At 37.7% G+C, this 24,211-nt stretch overlaps 2 protein-coding genes across 8 annotated transcripts; one reads left to right on the top strand and one right to left on the bottom strand.

Moving 5' to 3' along the window:
* Nucleotides 1-894: 894 nt before the first annotated feature.
* On the bottom strand, nt 895-19,009 carry LOC107597499 (POU domain, class 2, transcription factor 1-like). 6 transcript variants are annotated; one of them, XM_016288592.1, is made up of 14 exons: nt 18,863-19,009; nt 14,017-14,082; nt 13,611-13,702; nt 11,716-11,895; nt 10,630-10,762; nt 10,443-10,534; nt 10,128-10,301; nt 9,761-9,902; nt 9,301-9,446; nt 8,170-8,352; nt 7,976-8,081; nt 7,598-7,892; nt 7,413-7,501; nt 895-6,643 (listed from the first exon to the last, which is right to left on the bottom strand). In XM_016288592.1, exons 1-14 carry the CDS (start codon nt 18,906-18,908, stop codon nt 6,360-6,362), a joined length of 2,028 nt encoding a protein of 675 aa, XP_016144078.1. In that variant the 5' UTR covers nt 18,909-19,009; the 3' UTR covers nt 895-6,359. The 6 variants fall into 6 exon arrangements, with proteins under 6 accessions (XP_016144078.1, XP_016144075.1, XP_016144074.1 ...); XM_016288589.1 differs by having other exon boundaries at nt 7,401-7,501; XM_016288588.1 differs by having other exon boundaries at nt 7,401-7,501; nt 8,170-8,349; nt 9,301-9,455.
* A 1,457-nt stretch (nt 19,010-20,466) lies between these two features.
* On the top strand, nt 20,467-23,925 carry gpa33b (glycoprotein A33 (transmembrane), paralog b). 2 transcript variants are annotated; one of them, XM_016288735.1, is made up of 8 exons: nt 20,467-20,625; nt 21,245-21,411; nt 21,529-21,742; nt 21,843-22,007; nt 22,092-22,208; nt 22,579-22,708; nt 22,818-23,077; nt 23,303-23,925. In XM_016288735.1, the coding sequence occupies exons 1-8, from the start codon at nt 20,580-20,582 to the stop codon at nt 23,335-23,337; spliced, it is 1,134 nt and encodes a 377-aa protein (XP_016144221.1). In that variant the 5' UTR covers nt 20,467-20,579; the 3' UTR covers nt 23,338-23,925. The 2 variants fall into 2 exon arrangements, with proteins under 2 accessions (XP_016144221.1, XP_016144220.1); XM_016288734.1 differs by having other exon boundaries at nt 22,818-23,925.
* Nucleotides 23,926-24,211: the final 286 nt, after the last annotated feature.

The following is a 24,211-nucleotide window of genomic DNA, read 5'->3' on the forward strand; positions in this document are numbered from 1 at the left end:
ACTAAATCTCTGTCTGGAGAGTACTGTTTTTTTTTGTTTGTTTGTGTTTTTACATATTTTGTGTGTACTACTGTAAAGCATAAGTCTAAAAATAAATTTAAAATGATATCAACTCCATAAATTCATCAACATGATCCAAAATGGCAAATATTAACAGACCAAAGACATGTACGAATATTAAAACACTTGGAAAATGGTTTAATGATGTTTACAACAAAAGAGAACTGTACAGTTACAGTAAAATATTATCTTTATATATATATATATATATATATATATATATATATATATATATATAAACAAAATAAATACAGCAGACAAATGCATCAAATCTACCATGTATCCTGATTCACATACTTATATTCTACACAATCATTCAGTTCTAAGCTACAGCGATGTAGCCGTTTAGCGTTCAGTCTTGGGTATATGTCGCTTGATAACAGGCCACGAGTGGCACTAGAGTTCAGGTCTGTAGTGATACTCAGAATCCAAGCAATCATCACTATTACAACAGTGAGTTACAGCATTCTGAAGGGAGATATAGAAGTACAATCTACTGTATGCGACAGGGTGAAAATGGAACACATTCCTTGAGCTTCAGCCGCAGGAAACATGGAAATGAGAGTATAGAGAGGGATTTCTTTTGAAATCAGTGACTAAAGCATTATGTACATAGTCTTTTTTTATCTTAACTTTTTTCTCTTTTGTTTTAAAAACAATGATAAGTTGGGCAGTGAAACTGATATCACATACATTGACATCCAAAAACATACAAAAATACTATTTCTTTAACCTACAGTAAGACAGTTTTGCAGTTAAATTCCATGCTGTGACAGAAAAAGAGCAACAGATCCAACGAACAAGAAAATGAAAAATGACAAAATGACTTTTCCCCCCCCCCCATAAGCATCTCAGAAAAATACCAAAATATACATCTAAACTTTGGAATTACTGAGGTTAGGACTACTGTCAGAGCTGGGTTCTGTTTCTTAATACACAAGCTGAAGGGTTTGGGAAGGAAGAGGAAAAAGAACAGAGTAATCTTTGGTATCTGCACTTGTAAAACATTTCATATTTGGATATTTTTGCTTTGGAATAGAGCTTATAGTTGCTTTTGACCCTCCACTCGGCATAAAACTATTAAGATCCATCTGAAAAGGGCCGTGTCGCACAGACGCCGCTTTTGCAGAATAGAGGACAACGATGCATAGTTGCACAGCTGATCAAACCAATTGAAATCATAATAGTGGAAACAGCAAAGCTAGATAAAAGACATCGACAAAACAGTGAAACCACGGGACGACGGCACCTAAAAGACGACTATGGAGAGACATTGCATGTTTTCTGTAGACAATCATAGAAACAGTGTTGCCTTGCTGCAGCCACAGAGTGGAACTCCAGAGGACAGTTTATCCTGAGCAGGTTGCAGTGAGCCCAGGACATCCTTCAGCGTGTATTAATAAACATCACCCAGCCCACGAGGGGTTACTTTAAGTCCTTTCCAGAAGCCGGCAGAGCTGTTTTGCTTCCTCTTTCTACTAAACCCCGCCCACTTGGCCACGAGTGACCAATGATCTAAAACTGCAAGTTGATAGTTGAGGCAGGGCACTAGAAGAGAGAGTTTAGTCCATACAATCACTTTGAAAGTCTTTGGTTACCACTGAGAAGGTGAGGAACAAGCAGACCGCTAACCCAGAAGAGCAACCGGCACAAACCCTGCAACAAATAAGGGTTAGGGGTTTATAAAGACGACGATTGTCAAATTATTAAAAAAAAGCTTTGGTATAAAATGAATAAGGAGCTATAGAGTGAACTTAAATTTGTGTTAAAAGCAAAATATAAATAAGTGGGATGGGCTTCTTATATGCATGAGCTTGTGCGGCCTTATGGGTATCCATCCGGTTCCTCACTCAAAACTTTAAACAGACATCTGCAGGCTTCCGTTCTGGGGCCGATCTTTTTTTTTATATTATTTCATCTTTTGAAGTAGATTAAAGCAAGTTTTTACTCAGTTTCGAGTTATAAATGAGGTATACAACAGCTCCTTTATTCAGACCAGCTCTCGCTCGGCTCTCTGGTGCATGACCTCTTCTGCAACTATCCTATTTTGTCACTAGACTGAGGGTCTACAGCGGCAAACCCCGCTACAATCGTGAAACTATCCAATCACAAGTCAGAGCATCCACACACGCCAAAATCAAGTGGCGCAACAACTTCAAATTTACAGAGCTTTTGCCAGGTTCAACATCCTTGGATAAATCACATCCCAAACATCTCATGAGCACACATGTTAAAAAAGATATAATTTACAGCCAAGTGGTCAATTGCATCAAATGATGTATGATGCGTCCTTTTATCCACTTAACAAAAAAAAATAAATCCTGTATTTCCTACCAAGGAGTCTCACTAAAAAGTCTCACTTTTAAGATATGACGTCAGACAGAACCTCTCTAAAGTATTATCTTTCAAAGTAAATGCACCACTAGTGCCCCCTACATATCAGCTGGAGTTGAGTTATTAGTAAAGCTTTTAACAGGTATCCAACAGACTTGAATTTTACCTACAAAAAATAGGTAGCAACACTTCCAAAATATCACAAAACACAAATAAACTCACAGCGTTATTTTCATGGTTGATATGCACACCATGTGAGTTTTAACATTGGTGCATGCTCAGTTGCATCTCCTTTCACATGCGCGCACACACACACACACACAAATTCACAACCAAACAAAATCATCTCTCACATCAACATATTACAGTTTGCTACAATGTGTCAAACTCAGAAATAATAGTAAGGCATAAATGATAAATGCGAGTTTTTGTCAAACTACGAAAGCCAGTGACGTTGCTTCCTCATAATATACAAAAAAGGCATAAAGTAATTAAACTCAAATGATTGTTAAAAAGCAACATGGCAAATTAAATTCATAAAAAGCAAAGCAAAAAAAAACGAATTTGGTGCTATCAAGTCTGTTACATCAATGAAAGCTTGGGGCTTTCCTTTAGGAGCACCATCACAAGCCCCTCCCACTCAAACAATCCACATTTAAATGTGAGCCGGGCACACAACAGCCACTCCCACATCACAAGGGTGTGGTTGCAATTTTTGGTCTTGACTTTTTTTTTTGTTTATTTTTTTATTTTTTAGAATAGCTATAATATAAATGAAGTAATTTTTTTTTTTTTTTTTCCTTTTAGTGAATAAGCATGACAAAAACACTACATTCAAACTAGATATTAGTTCAAATATAAAATATGAGCATCTTACATAAGTGAATATATATAGAATTTAGAAAAGAAGTTCTTTAATCTTTGAGTCATTCCTCAGATAAATATATCAGTAACTCCCCACAGTCCCGGTGACTACCGGGTCGTGACACTAATGCGCAAAACAACACAAAAATCTACATGTCCAGAGAGGCTACGTTGAAATTTCCGGACAGAACCAGCGGAATGAGCAGCAACAAGACCCAGCCGCAAAGACAAAGGCTTTTTTTTTTTTTTTACTTTGGCAAGTAGGATAACAAAATATTCATTACAAGTTAACCTGGACATACCCTTAAGTAGTAGTAATAGTAGTACTTGAAATAGCAGTAGTAGACTTATGTGACATTATTATTATTACAGATTTTCCTGTTATACTTTGTAGTTTTACACGTTGGTCATTTTAAAATGGACTGTCAGAAAGAGCTTTTGTACATTCTGGAGTTGACTACTGGTGACTTTTGCTTAAAGTGAACCTTCCATGTAAGTGCTGCTGAGGTATTTCAAATCATATTAACAATAAAACACACATAGCGTCGCTAACGAACAGTCGTAACAAAAATTGACAGACAGGGCCACAGTAACGAATGACAAAATGGACAGTAAGGGGAGACTGACCTCTTCGTCATCAAATTTAAAATGTGAGAGTGTTAAAAGCAATGCTACGGATGAAACAGTACTGTAATCCTCCCAGAATACCTGTTCTCCATTGTTCATTAACAAGAACAACAACAAAAAACAAGTCTATACAGTGTACCGGTGGAATACTAAAAATCCACATTCTTGTCAAATGAAGGCTTTTTAGAGCCTTTTGCACTTCCACAGGTTCTTCTGGATTTTAAATGAAGAGTTTGGTGGACTCTTGATATTTCTATTGCTATTAATTCGTCGAAACGCAGCATGGGTGTTGAGTCCTATGAGATTACATCCAGAACAAAGACTCGCCGTAAAGGTAAAAGAATGAAATAAAAGACACAGACTCCCAAAATCTCAACAGCACTTAAACACAAGGCCCTTAAGATTCTCTTTGGATCGTTAAACGCTCGGATATCGAGAGCTAAAGCAAGTTAGCGCTGCGCTAGAGAAGCTATATTTCTTCAAATTTGTTGAACAATGCGAGTCAAAAGAGTAGGGTTTAAAAGAAGTGTAATAGATGGTAAAGTTTGTCAGTAGTGAGTAGTGAAAGTGTGGTCAGCATTGCACTGACCCACACAGGCACAGCAGCTAGTGAGAAATCGACTTTGGTTCAAGCTTTACATCATGGCTGCATTACATTGGTAGGGAAAAACTAAACAGACCATCCGGCTAAAACCCCTAATTACGTTCTCACCTCTATATAACGGATATTTCAGGCCCGCTACTGTCCTCCATGGTACAGCCAACACATTGGGTTGGAGTGAAATTTAGAGAAGGCTCTCATTTCAGATTATGGCGGACTGAATCTGGCACCTTGCAACCACAAAGAAGGGAAAATGTTCAGAAAAGTCTGTTAGGTAAGAACACACTTTACTTTCACGTTTACAATTTTCAATTATCTGAACAGAATGGGAAAACGACTCCCCCATTTGTCTCACTCAAAATCCTCATCATTGACCAGCAGAAAGGACAATCCCAAACCTCAAACTGGTCCTTTGCTGTAGTATCATGCTCCTGCTCTCGCCTCGGATCTATTTGGTTAGTTTCACTGACACTACAAAATTGAGGAGGGACAGCCATCTCAAATAAAAGCAAAAAAAAAAAAAAAAGGAGAACTATGTTTTCATCTTTGGAAAAGATCAAAATATTGCATTATATTTCCTGTGGTCTACCGAGAGCCTTCGCTCATAAATATTTAGGCTTAAACTACGCTACAGTAGCAATATACAGCAACAGGTATAACAAAGATTTTTGGTATATCTTGAAATAGAGGCAATACAAAGACCTCCGAAATAAAGACCTCTTAAAGCGTGACAGAAGTTCTGCTAAAAACAGAGCAGACTGCAGTTCTCAAATCCAGTTTTTTGGTACAGATACTGTGCACAAGTAGAACATCAAAGACCCTCAAAAACAAAAACAAACTTGAACATCATCCACCTAAACTTTATCTCGCTTGACCTACACCTTCACAATCAGGTGGTGATACCGTAAGTACATGCCATGTTAGGAAGACCGTGAGGAGGTTTACCTTACGTGGTTACACAGTCCTGACGCTAATGTTGCGAGCTCTCAGTTACTGAAGCTTCAAAGTAGATGGTACTGCTCAGTTACTTTTGCCCACGCCGAACAACTCCTCCTTGACGAATCATTTCATAATTCGTTAAAGCTTTTAGTATATTAAGTGAGCCCGTTACTGGGTGAGGATTCAGACCCAGACTAGTCTTCTGCTATGGAGTAAACTACGAAATGATATGAAAACAATCTGAAAACAATTGAATCTGAAAGTGTTTCACTAGAAAGAAAGGCCAGTCGAACGATTCCTTAAAGCAATGAAACCGCATCACAGCCGCTTATTACTCCATTTAAAGCCTTGTAACCACATGTTAGTAAGATACTGGACATAAAGCTAACCCATTGTTTGATCAAAATAAATCATGTGCATCTAAAAGGAAACGTTCCACGGGGACAGGATCTCCAGTGAAATCATAGACAGAACATTTTTCTACAGTGAGGAAGAGGAGGTTACTGTCAGCAGTAAGAAGGTATCATTCAACACAGAGTAAACAAAGTTTTTTGGTTAAAAGCATTTCAGAAATACCTCTGAAAAGGTTTCATGTGAAAATGGGAGAAAAGAGCGAGTTCGCTGAAACGAATATGTCTTCGCGTCGCACAGAGACTTGGCACAATGTCCAGGGAGGCTTCTGCTCTCCTGATGCAAGCTCTGTGGAGACGCCAACATTCGCTTACGGTTGATTTGGTTGAAGTCAACCCATCAGTGAGGTCCAAACATCGCAGATTAAGGTGTAAAGTTAGAACATACAAACTTAAACATTAAAATAATGTTAAAACAACATTAAATCCTATTTAAAAGGTTTGTTTTTGGTGGTAGCAAGAGATTAAAGAAAAACTTGGATAGAGGAAAGGGGTCTAGGAGAGGAGAGGAGTGGCTAAAGCTTTCACTGGGCCTTAGAGGCCGTGGTGATGGTGGAGGCGGCCATAGTTGCTGTAGTGACAGCGCTCTGGTGGGCATCGGCGGTGATGTGCAGGTTGAGGGCTCCGGAGGACCCTCCCGCAGACACCAGGCTGACCGGGTTACTGGCGAGCAGTGACAAGTTCTGAGGGTTCAGAAACAGTGGTGCTGTCACGAGGTTAGGGGTGCTGCCGGCACTGGTGTTGGCAAACAGAAAGTTCCCGCTCCCATCCAGAGATGTAATGGGCAGAGTGCCACTAGATGCCAGAGCTAAAGAGACAATGAACAACATTTTAACTCCAGGTGTTCAAAATATTGAAACAGTCATCATTGAGCAGAGGCCTATAACAAATCAAATTACTAGAACAGAGATGCAGCGATATAGAAATTTCGACTGTTAAGATGAATCTTCTGACTGTTCTTCACATACCCAGCCTCTTGCATGTTCATTTATGAAACATTTTAGCTAATTTATGCATTCAGATACCGACAAAGGTGTAGTACTATTATACGTTTTGTTTGTTTAAAAAAGTGAGGTCTATTTTTTAACAAATTAGCCTTTCTATTATGTTACCAATTATATCGACCAAATCAGATTGATACTCATCATTAAAAAATTTAATATTTTTATCTTTTTATATTTATTATTATTATTTCATAATAATGAAATACACTATTATTATAAAAAATAATATAAATAAGAATCATCATAATCTTCTATTAAAGAGTTTTTAAAAATCCATAAAACCTAATGCACTCAGATGGTCACATGAACTTATTAAGTTAAATACAAAAAGGTTTGCACTGTATGCAAATATGTTGTTTAGTATATTTTCATTGTATGCAAATAAGTCCTTTACTATCTTGGAATTGTATGCAAATATGTTGAATGCAGAAAGCTTTTGAGAGTGTAGAGTGATACAAGTGTTACCAAAACATCTGTTTTACTGCCACATATTCATCTTGCTGGTGATGCCAAGATTAATAAGCACATGCAGAGCCATATTGTAAATACAAGTGTACTTGCCGCTCCACACACCTTGGATTGTGGCCAAGGTGCTGTTGCTCATCAGTGCTGGACTCAAAGCGCTCCCGAGACCACCGGGTGCCAAACTTAGAAAAGCCCCGCTGCACAGGAAACACCAGAGAATAGTATTAAACACACAGATGTCCAATCACAAGCTTGAGGTCGATGCTCTTTCAGAGAACTAAAATGACACTTACCCAGGAGAGAACTGTGAAGACGCCATGAGCCCAGGATTGAGGCCTGCGGCTGCAGCCATGGCAGCGATGCTGATGCTGGTGGGCAGCTGGGCGGCTCCTTGCAGAGCGGCTGAAAGGCTGGGCGCTGCCACCATCACCTGCCCAGTGCCCAGAGTTGGCGTCACCGTCTCCTGAGCTGAAGTGTGCCCTGAGGAGGACGTCTGCGCTGCAGTGGGAGAAGGGCTGAGTGAAGGAGAGGATGCTGCGGTGGTGATCACAGGTGCAGTGTTAGTGGTAGCCGAGCCAATAGTTGTGCCTGGAGGAAGAAAAGGCTCTTTTAAAGATTGTGAGGTGAACAATATGAATGTTTTTGGACATTTTTAGGCTTTTCCTGCCTACCAATGAAACCGACACTGGAGACACTAGTGCTGGTGAGAGGCAAAACTGGGTTTACAGTCATCGTAGTCGGTGTGTTACTGGTCACAAGACTTGCTGTACTCAGTGCCTGTAACAGGGGAAAGAAGGTTAAGCACTATTTTCAGCAGTCAGATCTGCTGTGATGAATGAAGGGAGGCAGTTTGCATGTCGTGTACCAGAGGTGTGGTGGGAGAGAAGATTGCTTTGATAGGAGTGCTGATGGCGCTGCCACTGCTGGGTGGGTTGATCCTCTTCTCTTTCTGTCTGCGGTTACAGAACCATACTCGGATCACCTCTTTCTCCATGTTGAGCTGGTCCGCGATCATGGTGATTTCCTCAGAGGTAGGTTTTTGGTTCTGCTTGAAAAGGGCAAAAGCACAAGAAACGCCCTTACGGCAAAAACAAATCACAAAGACCTACAAGCCTTCAGTCCATGGTCTGAGGAGGTAATAATTCAGCTGGAAACTTTTAAGTTGAGACAATATCAAATGTTTAAACAAGAGTCTTTGAATGTATGGTTCTTTAAAGAAGGGGCTGAATGTTGTGGGTGTTCCGTTTCTTATAATGTAAGAAGGTAGAATGTACAAACATTTTCTGTAGTTCTCAATTTACAGTTTTATATTACTGTATTATTTTATTATTGTTATTTATTAAAATTATAATAATAATGATCATATAATAAATTACATTACTATTACTACTACTAATAGCAACAGATACAATTTAATACAAAACTATGTAAACTGAATTATAGAAAATGTTAATATTAAGTAGTAGTAATAACATAATAATAAAGTACACTACTCCTAACAATAAACAACAATAATAATAGTAATAATAATAAGTAATATAAATCTGTGTTAACTGAATTAGAGGAAATTTAATTATTATTAACATCTTAATAATAAAAATAAAAATATTATAAATAAATAAATACAAATAATTGTATTACAAAAATATTTTACCACTACCTAATTGCAGTTTAATATTAAGAGTGTAAAGAATAAATTACTGTATTAATAAATTATTTTAAATAATAGTGCAATTATAATAAAATGGAATATAAATCTGTGTATAAATTACAGAAAATATTAATGAGCGTAAATAATAATAATAATTTAATGTACATTAATAATAATACAATACACTGAATTGCAGAAAATATTAATTGCATTATTAATAAACACTAATTCAACATTTAATTGATAGTTCCATCACATTGTCACTAAAAACCAGCTGAAGATTTTGTGCCAGTAAAACTTTAATAACGGCTCATCAAATAAGCTCTGATGCGAGATGTCGCTCACCTCCAGAAAGCTCTTTTCTAAGGCCACTCTGATGTTGGTCTCAATGCTGGTCCTCTTCTTGCGGCGGCGGTTCAAACCCTCCAAGCCCAGCCCAGGTGAGCCAAGAGAGCTGGGACTGGACAGGGCCTGGTCAGACGTCTGGTTCTCTGCACAAACAGCGCACACAAAAGCACAAAGAAGGAGTGATATAAGCACCTGTGCCAAACAGCACTGCAGATGTGCCTCGAAGCATCAGCTCTACTACTTAGCAACATTATTTAAGTAAAACATTAGCTTTATATTTTAAAAAAACGACAGAAAGGAGAGCTGAGACCTGCAGTACTCTGAGAGGAACTCCAAAACGAAAGAGGAATGCGACTGGAATCTTCATATTCTTTCTAACATTCTTCATGGAATTCAATGTTATTTTGAGCGAGGACGGCAAAGGAGAGAAATGGCTCAGAGCAGAGAAAATACATACCTGCATCATTGAGCCATTTTTCAAGCAGAGGCTTCAATTTGCACATGTTTTTAAAGCTCAGGTTCAAGGCCTCAAAGCGAGAAATGGTGGTTTGGCTGAAGTCATTTCCATAAAGTTTTCCCATGGCAAGGCCAACATCCCCCTGATACAAGCAACACAATAGCATTAAAGTTTTGAACTCTGAAAAAGTCAGGCAGAATTTACAAGTCACCGTATGAGTCTCAGATGGAGGAGAATGCAAATAATTAGAAATAATTCACATTCTGTGATGACCTGGATGATTAAATACCATCGGAGACTCCTGAATAGTGAAATCAACAACAGCGTGCAACAAGACAAACTGTGAGACGAGGGAAGTCCCGTTTACCTGCGTGAAGCCCAGTTTGATACGTCTCTGTTTGAAGGTCTTGGCAAACTGCTCTAGCTCCTCCAGGTCACTGGGCTCCTCCAGGCTGGGTGTGTCGATGTGCTTTGGTGTCGTCTGGCTGTGAGGAAGGGATTGGATGGGGGTCGCTGCTATCGTGCGTGTGGGTGTAGCAGGCTGTGAAGTGGAAGGAAAAGGTGTTTGGAATGTATGCAAATCCACTCTTGTAGATGTCTAACAGATTTTTCAAATCAAAATCAAAAATAATCTAGATGATGTGTACAAATGGATCCAGTGGGTGATTGGGATACCCCTGACCTGTGTGGCAAGTGTGATGCTTGGCTGGGTCTGCAGGAGGTTGGCTTGGCTTTGAGGTAGTTGAGTTAGAAGGTTCTGGGCCTGCAGGAGACCTGGTTAGAGCAAAAGGAAAGACGAAACAATCAGATAGGCTGATCACATGGAGGAACGGAGAGATCCAAGAAGGTTAAGACGACACGGGACTCACTCTGCTGGCCCTGTGGTGTCTGCGAGATGATGAACTGCGCAGGCTGCAGCTGTGCTGCGATGGGGTGGCCCGGCTGAACCAGCACAAATTGCTGCAGGTTGAGGTTCTGCTGCTGTTGCAGCTGCTGTAACTGCTGTATTGTTCCACACAAACACAGAGTGAGAAGAACCTTAGTATGTGTACTATACCAATATATACACAGTATACCACTATACCAAGTGCACCAGTTAAGCTATGACTGCCATGACAACCTCACCAATTAAAACGTGTGGGGTTCAACAGTAAAGATGTTTTAGAGATTATTGGAAAAATAAATGTAGCTGTTGCCATGACAATCAGCAAAGTAAAACATTTAGGCATATGATATAGCGTTTTCTGCTATTTTGATCCTAGTGGAAATGCCTCCTCTTTAAATTTGCCAATTTAAAAGTGTTCAAATGCACCTTTGATTGATTTAATAATTTCATTTTGGGTACTTTGATTCTCTATACACTTCAGATGCAACTTCCTTTGTATAAATAGCTGAAGGGCCTGGATAAGAAAATGTTAATGTTTTTTCATATTTTGTTGCATTTTAACTATGTATATATAAATGTCCATGTAACAGAGAGAACAAGAACCCCCCCCCAAAAAATAAAACTTTGCAATACTTTACATTAATATACAATATCACCTCTTTTCTTAGTCTTCTATCAACACAGGTCCAAGTCCACCACATTTTAAGAACAATTTGAAAGGTCCCCAAACTCCATCAAAAATTTTATATTTATCCCTTAATATGTTATTTTTTTCCATTGACATATTTGTTACCATTTCTTTCAGCCAACGTCCTTTATTTGGCTAAATGTTAATGTTAATTAAAAATACACTTCGCTTCTGACACTTGAGGCATTCTCAGGACAAGTTAACAAGAATTTACTTTTAGAGTCCTTTCATTAATGTCTATCATCCATTAGTTTTGCCTTTACTGAAATGCCATTCATTCAAATGACAATATAATATTGAAAGAATGGTGTCGCTACAATCAAATAAAACAAGGCCATTTCAGTACGGAGACTCGGATGAATGAAACTGCGGCTCTCTTACAGGTGTGATCTGGATGGGTTGGGAGAGGGGCATCTGGGTGAAGGGGGTGGCAGCAGAGGCAGAGATGCTGGCTCCTGTAGTGCTGCTCTGCTGGCTGGCTGAATGCTGCACCGCTGCTGCTAAGAGCTGAGCCTGAGCCTGCTGCAGCAATAACTGCTGCTGCGCTGGAGTCAAAGTCAACTGCAAAAAAGAGAGCGAGACAAAGAAACAAAAACAAGAATTAATTTAATCTCTAATCATCATATTTGGCACTAGACCCATTTCTATAAAATTCTCAAGGTGGAAATTAACCCGTTACTCACAAAGCTTTACCCTGGATTCAGCGTGTTTATTTACTAAATGGCAGTTGCAGATGTTGCCATTGTCGAAATGTGCTATTTACAGTTAGCCATGATTAATTATATTAAATAACTATATCAACCTATACTAAAATTCTTGAGTGTGCATGATTTTAAACATTTCCTTAAATCCTCAATTTGTGCACAAAGTAGAACACAGTGAAATTTCAGTGTCACTATATAACAGGTTTATATCTATATACCACACTGATAGTTTAATTGTGACAAAAATGCAATGACACTAAAGCCTGTCCAGGTTCTAGGTCGGCCAATCAAAACAGCAAGGACTTGCAGCCTGAAGTCAAATATATTTTTGTGCTATTGACAAGTAAGGGTCAACCTAAAGGTGATTTTTCAAGTCACAAAAAGGCTGTACAGGATGAAGAAAATGAGGATGAATAGTGCCGTACTATACTATGAACAGGCAACATGTTATTTTAACTTATTTTTAAATAATCATGTATAACAGTGGAACTCCTCATGAAAAACTGCATTACCCACAATTCTGCACATTTTAGAACATTTTAGCTCATGAAGCAAATTATGTAGTCAGTCTGCCTTAGCTCTGAAAAGTTTTAAATATTTATATATGAATAGTTTACAATAAATGTATAATATATTGTTTATATAGCTATAGTCAACAGATTTTAAACAATAGCTGTATATTTGGTGATGTTAATTGCAATACTTCATGGGATTGATGTTCTTTCCCTTACTGTTTTTTTGTCAAAATGTAAATTGTTTTGCTACAAATCTATGTTTGTAATGTAATTCACCTAGTGGCTGGTTTGGTTTATGGCTTTTAACTCTTTAACAAAGACTTTTAAAATCTCTATGGAAAAATGAATTGGGAAAGACACGTTCGGAGCCAAGAGCGCTGAAAAAGCAGACAGGCACTGTTGTACTCTTTTGCACAATAAGGTTCATAAGTTTTTCTGGTTTAAACGTTCCAGTTTGGTGGCAGAAGCAAATAAGGATTAATAAAGAGGGCTTTTTACCTTTTGCTCAATCTATGTGGAAATGGGGGCAGAGAAAGCAAATACAGAGGAAGACCATCCCAAAATTCCTCTCCGAAATCAAATGTGTTTTGTTCGACGCTCACGTACGGTGATATAAATATACCGCAGCCTTCTGAGACTTCAAGCGGAGAGCAAAGCGGGTATGCTAATTAATGAAACTGTTATGCAGTACATGTAAATTCTGCATAGATTTGCATATTCTCAACCATCTGTTTCCGAGCAACTGCAGAGCAGCTAATTAGCATATGGGGCCCAATAATTTCCCCTGTAACCAGGAGATAGCATGTTGTGCTTTAAATCTCTAATCTTCAAAGTTACGACAAATCTCACACATTATTTTCGAACAGACGCAATAATGCATGACATCAGGTGGAAAGATTCTGCAGTCACTCTGAAAGATAATGACACACGCAGTTCAAGACAGTAGCAGTTTTGTGACTCAGACACAGGCCCTGGGGACATCTTTAAATACCTATAGCTCTTTCATCCATGTCACAGACCACAAATGTGTGTGAGAGCTCAGAGAAAAAGATTATACCTGTTGGAGCAAGGCCTGTGCGTGTGCGTTGGTGATTGCGTTTGTTGTTTGCACAGTCTGCCTCTGAAAGTCCAGTCCATTTGTTTGGGCACCTGGAAGAAGAAAAGCAGTCAATGCTACAATAGATCAGAGCCACACAAAAAGGTCTTTTCAACCAAGTTATTCAGCTCCATGGCCTTTCTTATTTCAATCTTTAAAAAAAAAAAAAAACCCCGCTCTGCGATACATATTGAGAGACATTGTCCTAAATGTTCAACCTCAGTCAAAGCAGCACAAGTGACCCTTTACAACTTAGATGTAAAAGAAAGTTGCGTTAGAAAGATCAAGGCAAAAGATCTGAGCAGACTACTGGAGAAAATATATAAACATGCAAGTTAAGGAGCCAACGGTTCCTTGGGTAACTCACCAGTGTTTTCGTCCCCGCTCTCCATTGTACATTTACTTGTTTCCGATGGATTACTCATTCCAGAATCTGGAACAGACAGAGGAAGGTCGGACTTGCAGTTTCTCTTCAAAGACCAATCATTCAGTGACTTTCAAAAGTGAGACAGCAACATTTAAAAAAAAAAAAATCCAAACCATGACCCAATAATTTTTCAAATGAACACTTCAAAAATATTCCTACTTAATATGCTACACAGAATGTCTCAAAGTTTTGTTATGAGAAAATGAAAAAATCTGAATGCTGTAAATTAACAAACCAACAACTTTGACTACTCAACACCAGATAGCATAGCATCATACGGTAAAGCAGATCTTAAAAGGTTGTTGCCGACCACAAACATCACTCACCAGCAGCTGCTGCACCTGCCTTGTCAAGCGTCTGGAAGAGCATCACAACAAACTTAGCACCACTTTCGCAGACAACCCTCAACAGCAAAGACGTCTCTCTCTCTGTGTAACTAAACGGTTTGGAGTGGAAAAACAACACACGTGCAGAGCACAGCTAAGCTTCAGTGAAACTGTGGCTGCCTTTCTCTCAGTCACTCCGGCTTGCTTGGCTCTCTCTCTCACTCTCTCTGTGCCATGATTGTCATAACACCTAGAGTGTGAAGTTCGTTTTCATTCTGGAACGGAACAGAAGCGAAGCGGCTGCCAGCGCCATAATAAAGCATAATCAGTATGCAGCTGATTAAAGCCATATGCAAATCTGCCTCACTTCATTAGCCGAGCAACACTTTGAAGTCCTGCAAGCAATTCATTTCGCATGGCGCTCTGAGAGCTTTCTCCCTAATTTAAATGTTCATAAATATTTATCATCTCATTAGCATATTAATTGGATCGCTTTGGAGGGAAAAAGGAGGAATGGAAAAAAAAATCCAGTGTCAACGCACAAGCCCAATTACCTACGGAGCACTGGTTAAATTAGGTGAAACAGGTGAGCTTTCTGTCAATGCGATCAAAGCGGCGAGGGTGGTATCTGGACATAAAGACAGCAGGTTGCGTTCAGAAGCATTTCTTATACATTCTAAGCACCAGAGGTTGCGGATGATGGAGCTGTTCGGGAAGTAAATTACTTGCCATTCTCCACCATCCTATTCACACAGCCCCCTGTGGCCCAAACACTTCAGGGATCAAATTCTGTGACTTCTGTAGCCGTATTGTCTGGAAAAGAACATGAAGTCTGCTTTGCATATCCAGATTAACTGTGCACCTCATTAACTGATATTTTCAGAGCTTGGCCTAATTACAACAGAGATTTACACATTAGAACAAAGATCTGACAGAGTAAGCATAAAGAAATCCGCCTATCCAAAAGGAAGTATTGCTGACACTTAAAATACTTTTTCAGAGCGCTAAACTTTACTCAGACAACAGCAGGATTACAAGACTAGCATAATCCAACAAAACAGCTATAGTTTCATAGGTTATAGCTGTTATTTTTGTTTAACTTCTTATCCAAAGAGAAACTTAGTTTAATGGCAAAACTAACCTGGAGAGTAATATTCAAATTAGCAAAAAACATTTCCTCAATTTAATGCAAATATTATACTTTATAAACAGGCATTTGGGGCATTTTATGGAAAAAAGGACTGAATACAGCACAGAGGACAAAACTATTTCAATATTTCATTACCAGCAAGCAGGAACAAATAACATTATCCATATTCAAATTGTGCATTTGAAAACACATTACATTTGAGTTTCAGAGAGGAACAGATGAAAAATTAAAGACACTTGATAGTATGATGGAAACCATTCACAGATTACAATTATTTTCACTCATATATTATAATTTAATATGACAAAACCATTTTAACTGGACAACATGAAGTCACTCCAATCTGCCACATAGAAATACAAAGAGGATTGTTGCACATAATTCTCGAAGGCTGGCAAAAACCACAAACTCTCACTTGATTTTAGGTCTATAATCATTTTAATTAACAGACTGTTAGCCTGCAGGGACATATCTACATGTTCACATCAGCAGAGCATGAAGAAAAACTCAATAAAAAGAAAAAAATACAGGCAGATGGTCAAAGTGAGATGCAAAGTCCCATGAAGTTTCACTACTATGCTTGAAAGGTGTCAGTTATTGCAAAAATAAAATTAAGGATTCATGCACCAGGTCCAAAAGAAATGTAAAGAACGTACAAACTGAAAACATAAATACTTTTGCGATCTATTTCCATTTGTTATTTTCAAAAGAGAAAACTGTCATGGATGTTTACAGAGCAGAGGTCATCTTTTTTTTATTCCAATGGGAGAGATGGACTTTTGTTTATTATTATTTTTTGCTGTATTGTTGGTTACTGTGTTATTTCTGTTTCAAAAGCCAGCAATAAATAACACTTTAATATCTAAAGAGTGTTCATGTGATTTTATATATTAGTAATGTTGGGAAATGAATAAATGCACAATAATCCCCATAATCGTAAAACCGTGATTATTCCTCAGACAATAATCGTACCAACAAAATCTATAATCGTTGCATCCCTATTTGTCACAAGAGAATAAAAATAGCAAAACTGCCTTTTTTGGCTGTTAACGGATGATGAAACACCGTAAAATGTAGGGCTGGGTAAACAATAGATATCTCGATATTAATCGATTCTCATTTTTAAGGAAACGATATCGATTCTTAAATCCTAAGAATCGATTAGTCTAGCCTGTTTTCAGTTAATGGACTGAAATGTTGAAAGGCACTTCCCATTCAATATATTGCAAGCAGCATTGTGCTTTGGTACTTTTATTATGAAACAAAGTCTCAGATTTCAAATTCTGTCCATTCTATTGCTGTATTTAAACAATAAATGCCGTTTTGGAGCCGTTTAATGTGTAGTGACAGATCTCTGTAGCGCCTCAGATCAACAGACGCAGCAGCGCTAGGCGCACGTGAACTAGTCATCTCCTCCACATTAATACCAGCTTCAGCACAAAATAAACATGACTAAACATCCGAAGGTAAGTTAAAAGAAAGTACAACTTTACAATCCATATCTTGTCTCATGTAATCGCTCAATCAGTGTTTCAGCCTCGCAAAGATGTCAATATGGCTTGTAAACAACGTCACCTAACGTCAAATTTACCTCAGAAAAAACATATTTGGTGACCATAAACTCATTAGTCAGATAGAAAAATAAACTGTAGAGAGGGGCATTTTGCTAAATATATGCACCATATAACATATTCATTATAAATGTTACTGTTCTTCAATGTTTAATGTTTGAATAAATTCATCAAGTTTTTATGACAGTCACCATTATGTTTATATTTCAAAAAAAACGAATTGAATTAGAAATATTATTATGTAATTGTAATTTTATTATTTTAAAAACTTCACTGAGTCTAATTTGAACAAATCAGTCAATTTTAACCTTCAATATTATAGTAAATGTATTACCAACTGACTCATGTATATTTTACAGCATTAGTTGAGAGATTTTTTTTCTTTGAAAATTTGGCATGTACTCTACCTGACATGTATCGAAATTAATCGACATTGAATCGAATCGGTAATCGAATCGAAAGCTTGTGAATGAGAATCGAATCGTGAAATTAGTGTCAAAAACCAGCCCTAAAATGACTAAATACTATGGCTGTGAATCTTTGGGTAGACAGCGATTCGATTCGATTTACGATTCATAGGTTTTCGATTCGATTCAAGAACGATTTTTGCAAATTCAGAAAGATTCAATTCAATTTCTATAGAAATCGCGATTCTTCGCATTTTTAATCGATTACTGTCCGAAATCGACGATTCAAAAATCCATGTTCAAGATCGATGCATTGCATCGTCAGGGTTTGTAATCGATGCATCGATAAAACAAGTGAATCGTTACACCCCTACTAAATACACAAGCATACAGCTTCTGGAACAATAGTGGAGAAGCTATGCTCTATTTGAGGATCGTCTGGCAATTAGACTAGCAAATAAAGCTGGCATAATGCCTGCATACATCTCCTTGAGCAGACAGACTGATAAAACGTTACAGAAACACCGGCTGTGCTACAAAGTATCAATTTGCCACAACCGGACTGGATACATTGTATAAACTGCCGTCAGAGTTCCATTTTGGCACGTTCCACCATCCTTCGACAATGAAATGGATTCATTCTGATAGAATATGCTGAACAGCGCATTCTGAGCTCTAGAAGGCCCACATGAATAACATAACAGGGCTACACGCCTGCAATGGGCACAAAAGGCAACAGAATAGGCATTAAAAAAAATCACGCCGTCTCCTAACTGTACACCAAGCAAGCCGCAGCTGCTCTGCTCTTTCATATTTTCACCGTAAACACGTTGCGCAGACGCCGGCTGATTGCGAGCGAATGAATATTCAAAGCTTTATACGTGGGATTGGCTCACGGCACAATACAGCAACACAATGCCGCTGGAGTAGCATTAGCCGCTTAGCATGCACACAGCAGCCTTTAGTTATGATTAACTGTAAAATTCTAACAACCTCTGACCGGGGAAAGTGCAAAACCCCGCGAGCTGTAGCCGATTATGACTAATAAAATATGCAAAGCGGCGATTTCTCGGCGGCGGTATGAATATGTAACGCGGCTGCTCCACTAACACAAAGGAAGCATTTTCCTTTAATTTAGCCGTCGCACTGCATCGCCAGTTTCACCGTCGCACAGACAGAGAATTATTCCCCGATACGTTTATTTAAAGGGTGCATATGAATGCAACATCGGGTTTGAGTATTTTGTTTACGCTTTCCCTACCGCGCTTTACTGGGTTGAGAGAAAGAGTGTTTGAATATGAATATGAATATGTAAAATGCAGTAATGATTACCTGGTCCTGAACTCTCATCTTGACTCGCTGCTCCTCCGTCCGCCATTTTGAATATTTAAGCCCAAATCTTCAAAACACAATACAGAGGCTCACCGATGCACTCACTAACACACACAGCATCAGCATGGCAGATCTGAGAGTTCCCATCAGATCAGTGCGACTCAACTCACCCAGAACCAGCTCCAAAGGACACGCTGACATTGATCGTTAACTATAATTACACTTTCAACTTTTAAAAACACTTTGGACATATGTCCATGCATGCATGCGTTATTGGTCATGTGCAAAAAACAAAAGAACGGGAGAAAAGCTTTGTTTTATGAACAATGTAGTGAATTAATAAGAAAGAAAGAAAAAAAGCTTACAGAGACAATATGTTTAAGTGTCCATTTTACAAATTAATTTTAAGCACTTTTTAATCACAATTTAACCACATCTCACATATTTTATAAAAACTGTATTATTCAACTATTTTTAAAAAAATAACAGTACATCGTGCTACAAGTTAATATAAAATAATGCAATAAATAATAAATAAAGCTGTATAACATACTGAAAGACCAAAATGCCATGACTGCTTCTGTACTTACTGAGTCACATATGACTGTAAAAAAGCAGATGAAACACTATTTAAAAAAAAAATTTTATAAAAGCAATTTTACAAAAAAGGGGGGAAATTTGTCTATTTAGATATTTTTGAAAATGTAACAGTACATCGTGCTACAAGTTAATATAAAATAATGCAATAAATAATAAATAAAGCTGTATAACATACTGAAAGACCAAAATGCCATGACTGCTTCTGTACTTACTGAGTCACATATGACTGTAAAAAAGCAGATGAAACACTATTTAAAAAAATTTTTTTATAAAAGCAATTTTACAAAAAAGGGGGGAAATTTGTCTATTTAGATATTTTTGAAAATGTTACAAATTTTGATTCCGTTACCAAAAATTATATTTATAACATATTCTTTACTGAATCTGACAGAAATGATCCGAAAACAATAAAAGGGCTTAAATGAAATAGCCTATATGGAAAGAGTGAGAGCAAGTCTGTTAACTAGCACAGTTGAGCAGTAAATAGAAACTGATGTTTTTGTGAGCATGGTGTCTGGTAAAGATGAATAGTTCTTTACCAAATGGAAAAATGACCTGTTCACAAAGTGCCTGTATTTCAGTTATGTCTCCTGGACTACCATCTGCTGGTTTTGTGTGGCAACGCACCACAGCTGGAATACACATCCAGTTAGACCAACAACATTTAGATGGGTTGTTCCAAGACATTAAAAATACAAATCTTTTTAATATTACTTAAACAATCACATAGTAAACCTTATGCTTTATCAAGTGATATTGTACACAAGTCATCCTGAATAAAATGCAGGGAGGTTCAAAGCTGTAACACTTAATATGTCCCTTATTGCTAGCTATGTAAACATCCCCTTCCCCTTGCATGTCAGTTCATTTTCCAGCAATGACTCCTAATCTGTACTAATATCACATCTGCCATTTTGTAACAACCTAACTTGTAAAACTTTGAGGAAGAGGATAAGAGTCCAAAGTGCAATAAAGGTGTGGTAGACACAGGCACAGAAGCAAAACAGTTTCGGGTGAGCACACAGGAAGCCAAGAGATAAGGATATATAAAAATATATATATATAAAAATCTACCTGAGAACCACCATCTATTGCAGTGTGATTGGAAAACGACAAAATGACCAACTGGAAGCTGATTTTTTGCAGCCTATGTTTAATATCAGGTGAGGTGGTCGGTTTCCTGACATTCACAATGAGTACAGCAGTCAAGATCAAATCAATGACATTATGTTAGATAAACTAGTTTGTGTCAGTGATTTGTTTTCTTTTCAGTTGCTCTATATGTAACATTTGTTAAAGGATATGTTTTCAAGTATTAATGTTCTTTGTTCTCACAAGAGCTACAAAATGGCGGATTTTTTCAGCTACTTATTTCATTCATTCATTTACATAGACACAATACACAGCATCAGCAGACTTATGCATTCTTAAAAACCGTAATGTATTAATGGGAAAGAATTGAATAAATTATATCATTAAGTTAATATTTATCAGAATGTGTAATAATATAACCACACCGAGTTTACTGATAAACTAAAGTTGTGATTTGTTATACTGTAAGTGAGAACATTTTCAAATGTAGAAAGGAATTTTACTAAATATTTTCAGATCATTCCCTTTTATTTTATCTTTCCCTTTTATCTTAAAATCATTTTTCAATCCTGTGTAATGTTTTTTGAAACCTTTGTGAAATATTATTAAATCCTGCATTAAAACAAACAAAAAAAAATTTTGCATTTTGAAAATGATATGCACGAAGTTCTCTCTCTCTTTGCCTCATAGTGATGTCAGCTAGTTTTGGACTGGAAGTGAAGATGAGTCAAGCTACCATGGAGGTTGCCAGGGGTGATGATGTCACCCTTACATGTAATTTTAAACCTAAAAGTCCAAAAAATGATCTTATCGTTATAACATGGACTGGTGATGCTGATGAGACATCTGGGGAGAAGGTAAGCCAGACAAATTTAAACTGTTTAACCATCATTAGTGTAAAAACAATAACTGTGTAATAATGAATAAACTATCACAATGAAGCCATTAAATGGTTCTTTGTTTTGGCCTCATAGGTCATTTTCGGTAACTATTACTCCTATGGTAAAGTAGACATTGGACCAGACTATCAAGGCAAAGCCGTGATAGAAACTGACCTTGATGCAAAAACATCAAAATTGACTCTAAAACAAGTCACTCTTAAAGAAAGCAGAAGAATTCGATGTTTTGTTCAGATTCCTGGAGACATTGAAGGCAAAACAGCTGACACCAGTTTTCTTTTGGTTCAGGGTAAGATCTGTGGCACATTGTCTCAAAAGAAAAGTCCATATATACATGGTGAGAAGAATCCTTCTCAAATGTTGAATGAATATCTACTTTTTTTTTACAGTTGCACCATCACAACCCCTTTGTAAGGTAGTAGGCACAGCAGAATACGGACACAATATTAGCCTAACCTGTGTCTCTGAGGAGGGCTCACCTACACCAACATACAAATGGGAGAGATATAATGTCAAAAATGTCCCTCAAGCATTTCCTCTCAAAACCACCGAAAGTAAGTTCTGTCTCTCTTTCAATGGAGAGTAATTACAAATGTTGTCACTCTATGCTGTAGTTTAAACATTATTTTGTGCAACAGAGGATGGAGTTCTGTCTTTGGTCAATGTGTCCATGGAGACATCGGGTTACTATATTTGCCTGTCAAGCAATAAGGTTGGATCAGCCAAATGTAACATGACATTGACCGTAATGCCGTGTGAGTATTGCCACATTTGTCTGCTTTCTTTCTTTTTAAGGTGATCATTTATTTTAGTCAGATTACCAGTTATTTTACCATGTATTGATATTAAAGATCTTGATATTATAGCTTAATGTCAACATGACAATTGACCTGGTTTACTGTGTACACTCTTATTAGTTTATGTTACTCCAAAACACACACAAAAATGTGTAACTATTATATGTTTTGGTGAGGTTCAGGGGTGGACCTTCATGCTTACCATTTGGGTTTACTGGTATTCTGATATGTGCAAGTACCTTATAGTAGTAAAATGTTTAATGTGTGAAATATTGACCTCTGATGACCCTTGACTGATTTTCATTTCCATGTCTTTCTGTTTTTACAGCCTCTATGAATCTTGCTACAATCGGTATTGTGGCTGGTTGTATTGCTGGAGTTACAGTGCTCATAATAGTCATCATCTGCTGCTACCGCAAACGGAAACAGAAACAGAAACCAAAAGACTATGAAATGCAGTAGGTCTCCATATGCTCTCAAAGTAATAGGTTAAGTGATTGTTGGTTTTTGGGTGGTAGGTTGTTAGGATATGTTTTTACCCATCTGTATGTTTGTTTATTGCCTCAGGAATCCAATGGTGGAATACCATGACAACCCACCACTAGAAAATACTGAGGACGGGAATACAGACATCATGGCAATCACTGAAGAGGGAACTGACAAAGCTTGCACTGATGACCTCAAAAATCACTTTGATTACCGCAGAGGTAGCCGTGATGACCTCGGAGACCCTGATGACCGCAGAGGAAGTCGTGATGGCCTCAGAGACCCTGATGACCGCAGAGGTAGTCGTGATGAGCTCAGAGATCGCTATGATGACCGCAGAGGTAGTCGTGATGACCTCAGAGACCCTGATGACCGCAGAGGTAGTCGTGATGAGCTCAGAGATCGCTATGATGACCGCAGAGGTAGTCGTGATGACCTCAGAGACCCTGACGACCGCAGAGGTAGTCGTGATGACCTCAGAGATCGCTATGACGAACGCAGAGGTAGTCGTGATGACCTCAGAGATCGCTATGACGAACGCAGAGGTAGTCGTGATGACCTCAGAGATCGGTATGATGACCAAAGAGATCGCTATAGATAAAATCAGCAAGATCAGCATGATAATCGAACCATTTAATTATTATGACCACCACCAAAATGTTTTGCTAAAAGGACAACCACTATGTCAAGATGGTATCCAGTGTTTATTTTTGTTCTGAAGTTGTTTAAACATGTTGTTGGAGCTACTATATTGTTCTATTGTTTTATTAGCCTATATTTTCCCCTGTGTTGATAATCAAATCAAATTGTGGTGTAAACCTGCCGATGAATCATCCTTTTTTATTTGATTTTACAGGATTTTAATAGAATTTTGTATACAGCAAAAAAGTTGTTTTATGTCTGTTAGCTAAAGTAATTGACATTTTTATTCGGACAGTCCTTCTGAATCATGGATGGATGTATTCATTTATTTTTTATAGGCAGGGGTTCACATGTAAATACACACTAATGTAAACTGCCCTCTCAAGGTTTTTTTTTTTTTTACATTTTTGTACATTACATGGCTGGAACTAATTACACACACCTGCTTTTCATAGTCTAAATAAAAGGTGATTCGACCCAGCCTACTTAATTAAAAGTAAACTGTTTCATTTATTTTTCCCCAATAAAATGTGTCTTTGGAACAACAGCAAACACAAAATACATAATAAACACATAATAATGCTTTCAACTCACACTTGAAGTATCACCTTAAAGTATCTTTTTTCCCCTTTAGCCTACGTTTAATGCAATATTGCTGTATTTGTCTGACAGACGCATCCACTTTAAAAAAAATTGGAGACTGTTTCTGTGGCTGTTATATAAAGTAGTTTCTCATATTTCTTTGACATCCGTTTCATTGGGTACAAAAATGCACTCGGTTTTTGTTTTCAACTCAGCAACAACCGTTTAGCATCTTTTAATATATTAGTTTT

The sequence above is a fragment of the Sinocyclocheilus grahami genome, unplaced genomic scaffold (assembly GCF_001515645.1).
Source record: "Sinocyclocheilus grahami isolate Dianchi unplaced genomic scaffold, SAMN03320097.WGS_v1.1 scaffold233.1, whole genome shotgun sequence".
Classification (NCBI taxonomy): Eukaryota; Metazoa; Chordata; class Actinopteri; order Cypriniformes; family Cyprinidae; genus Sinocyclocheilus; species Sinocyclocheilus grahami.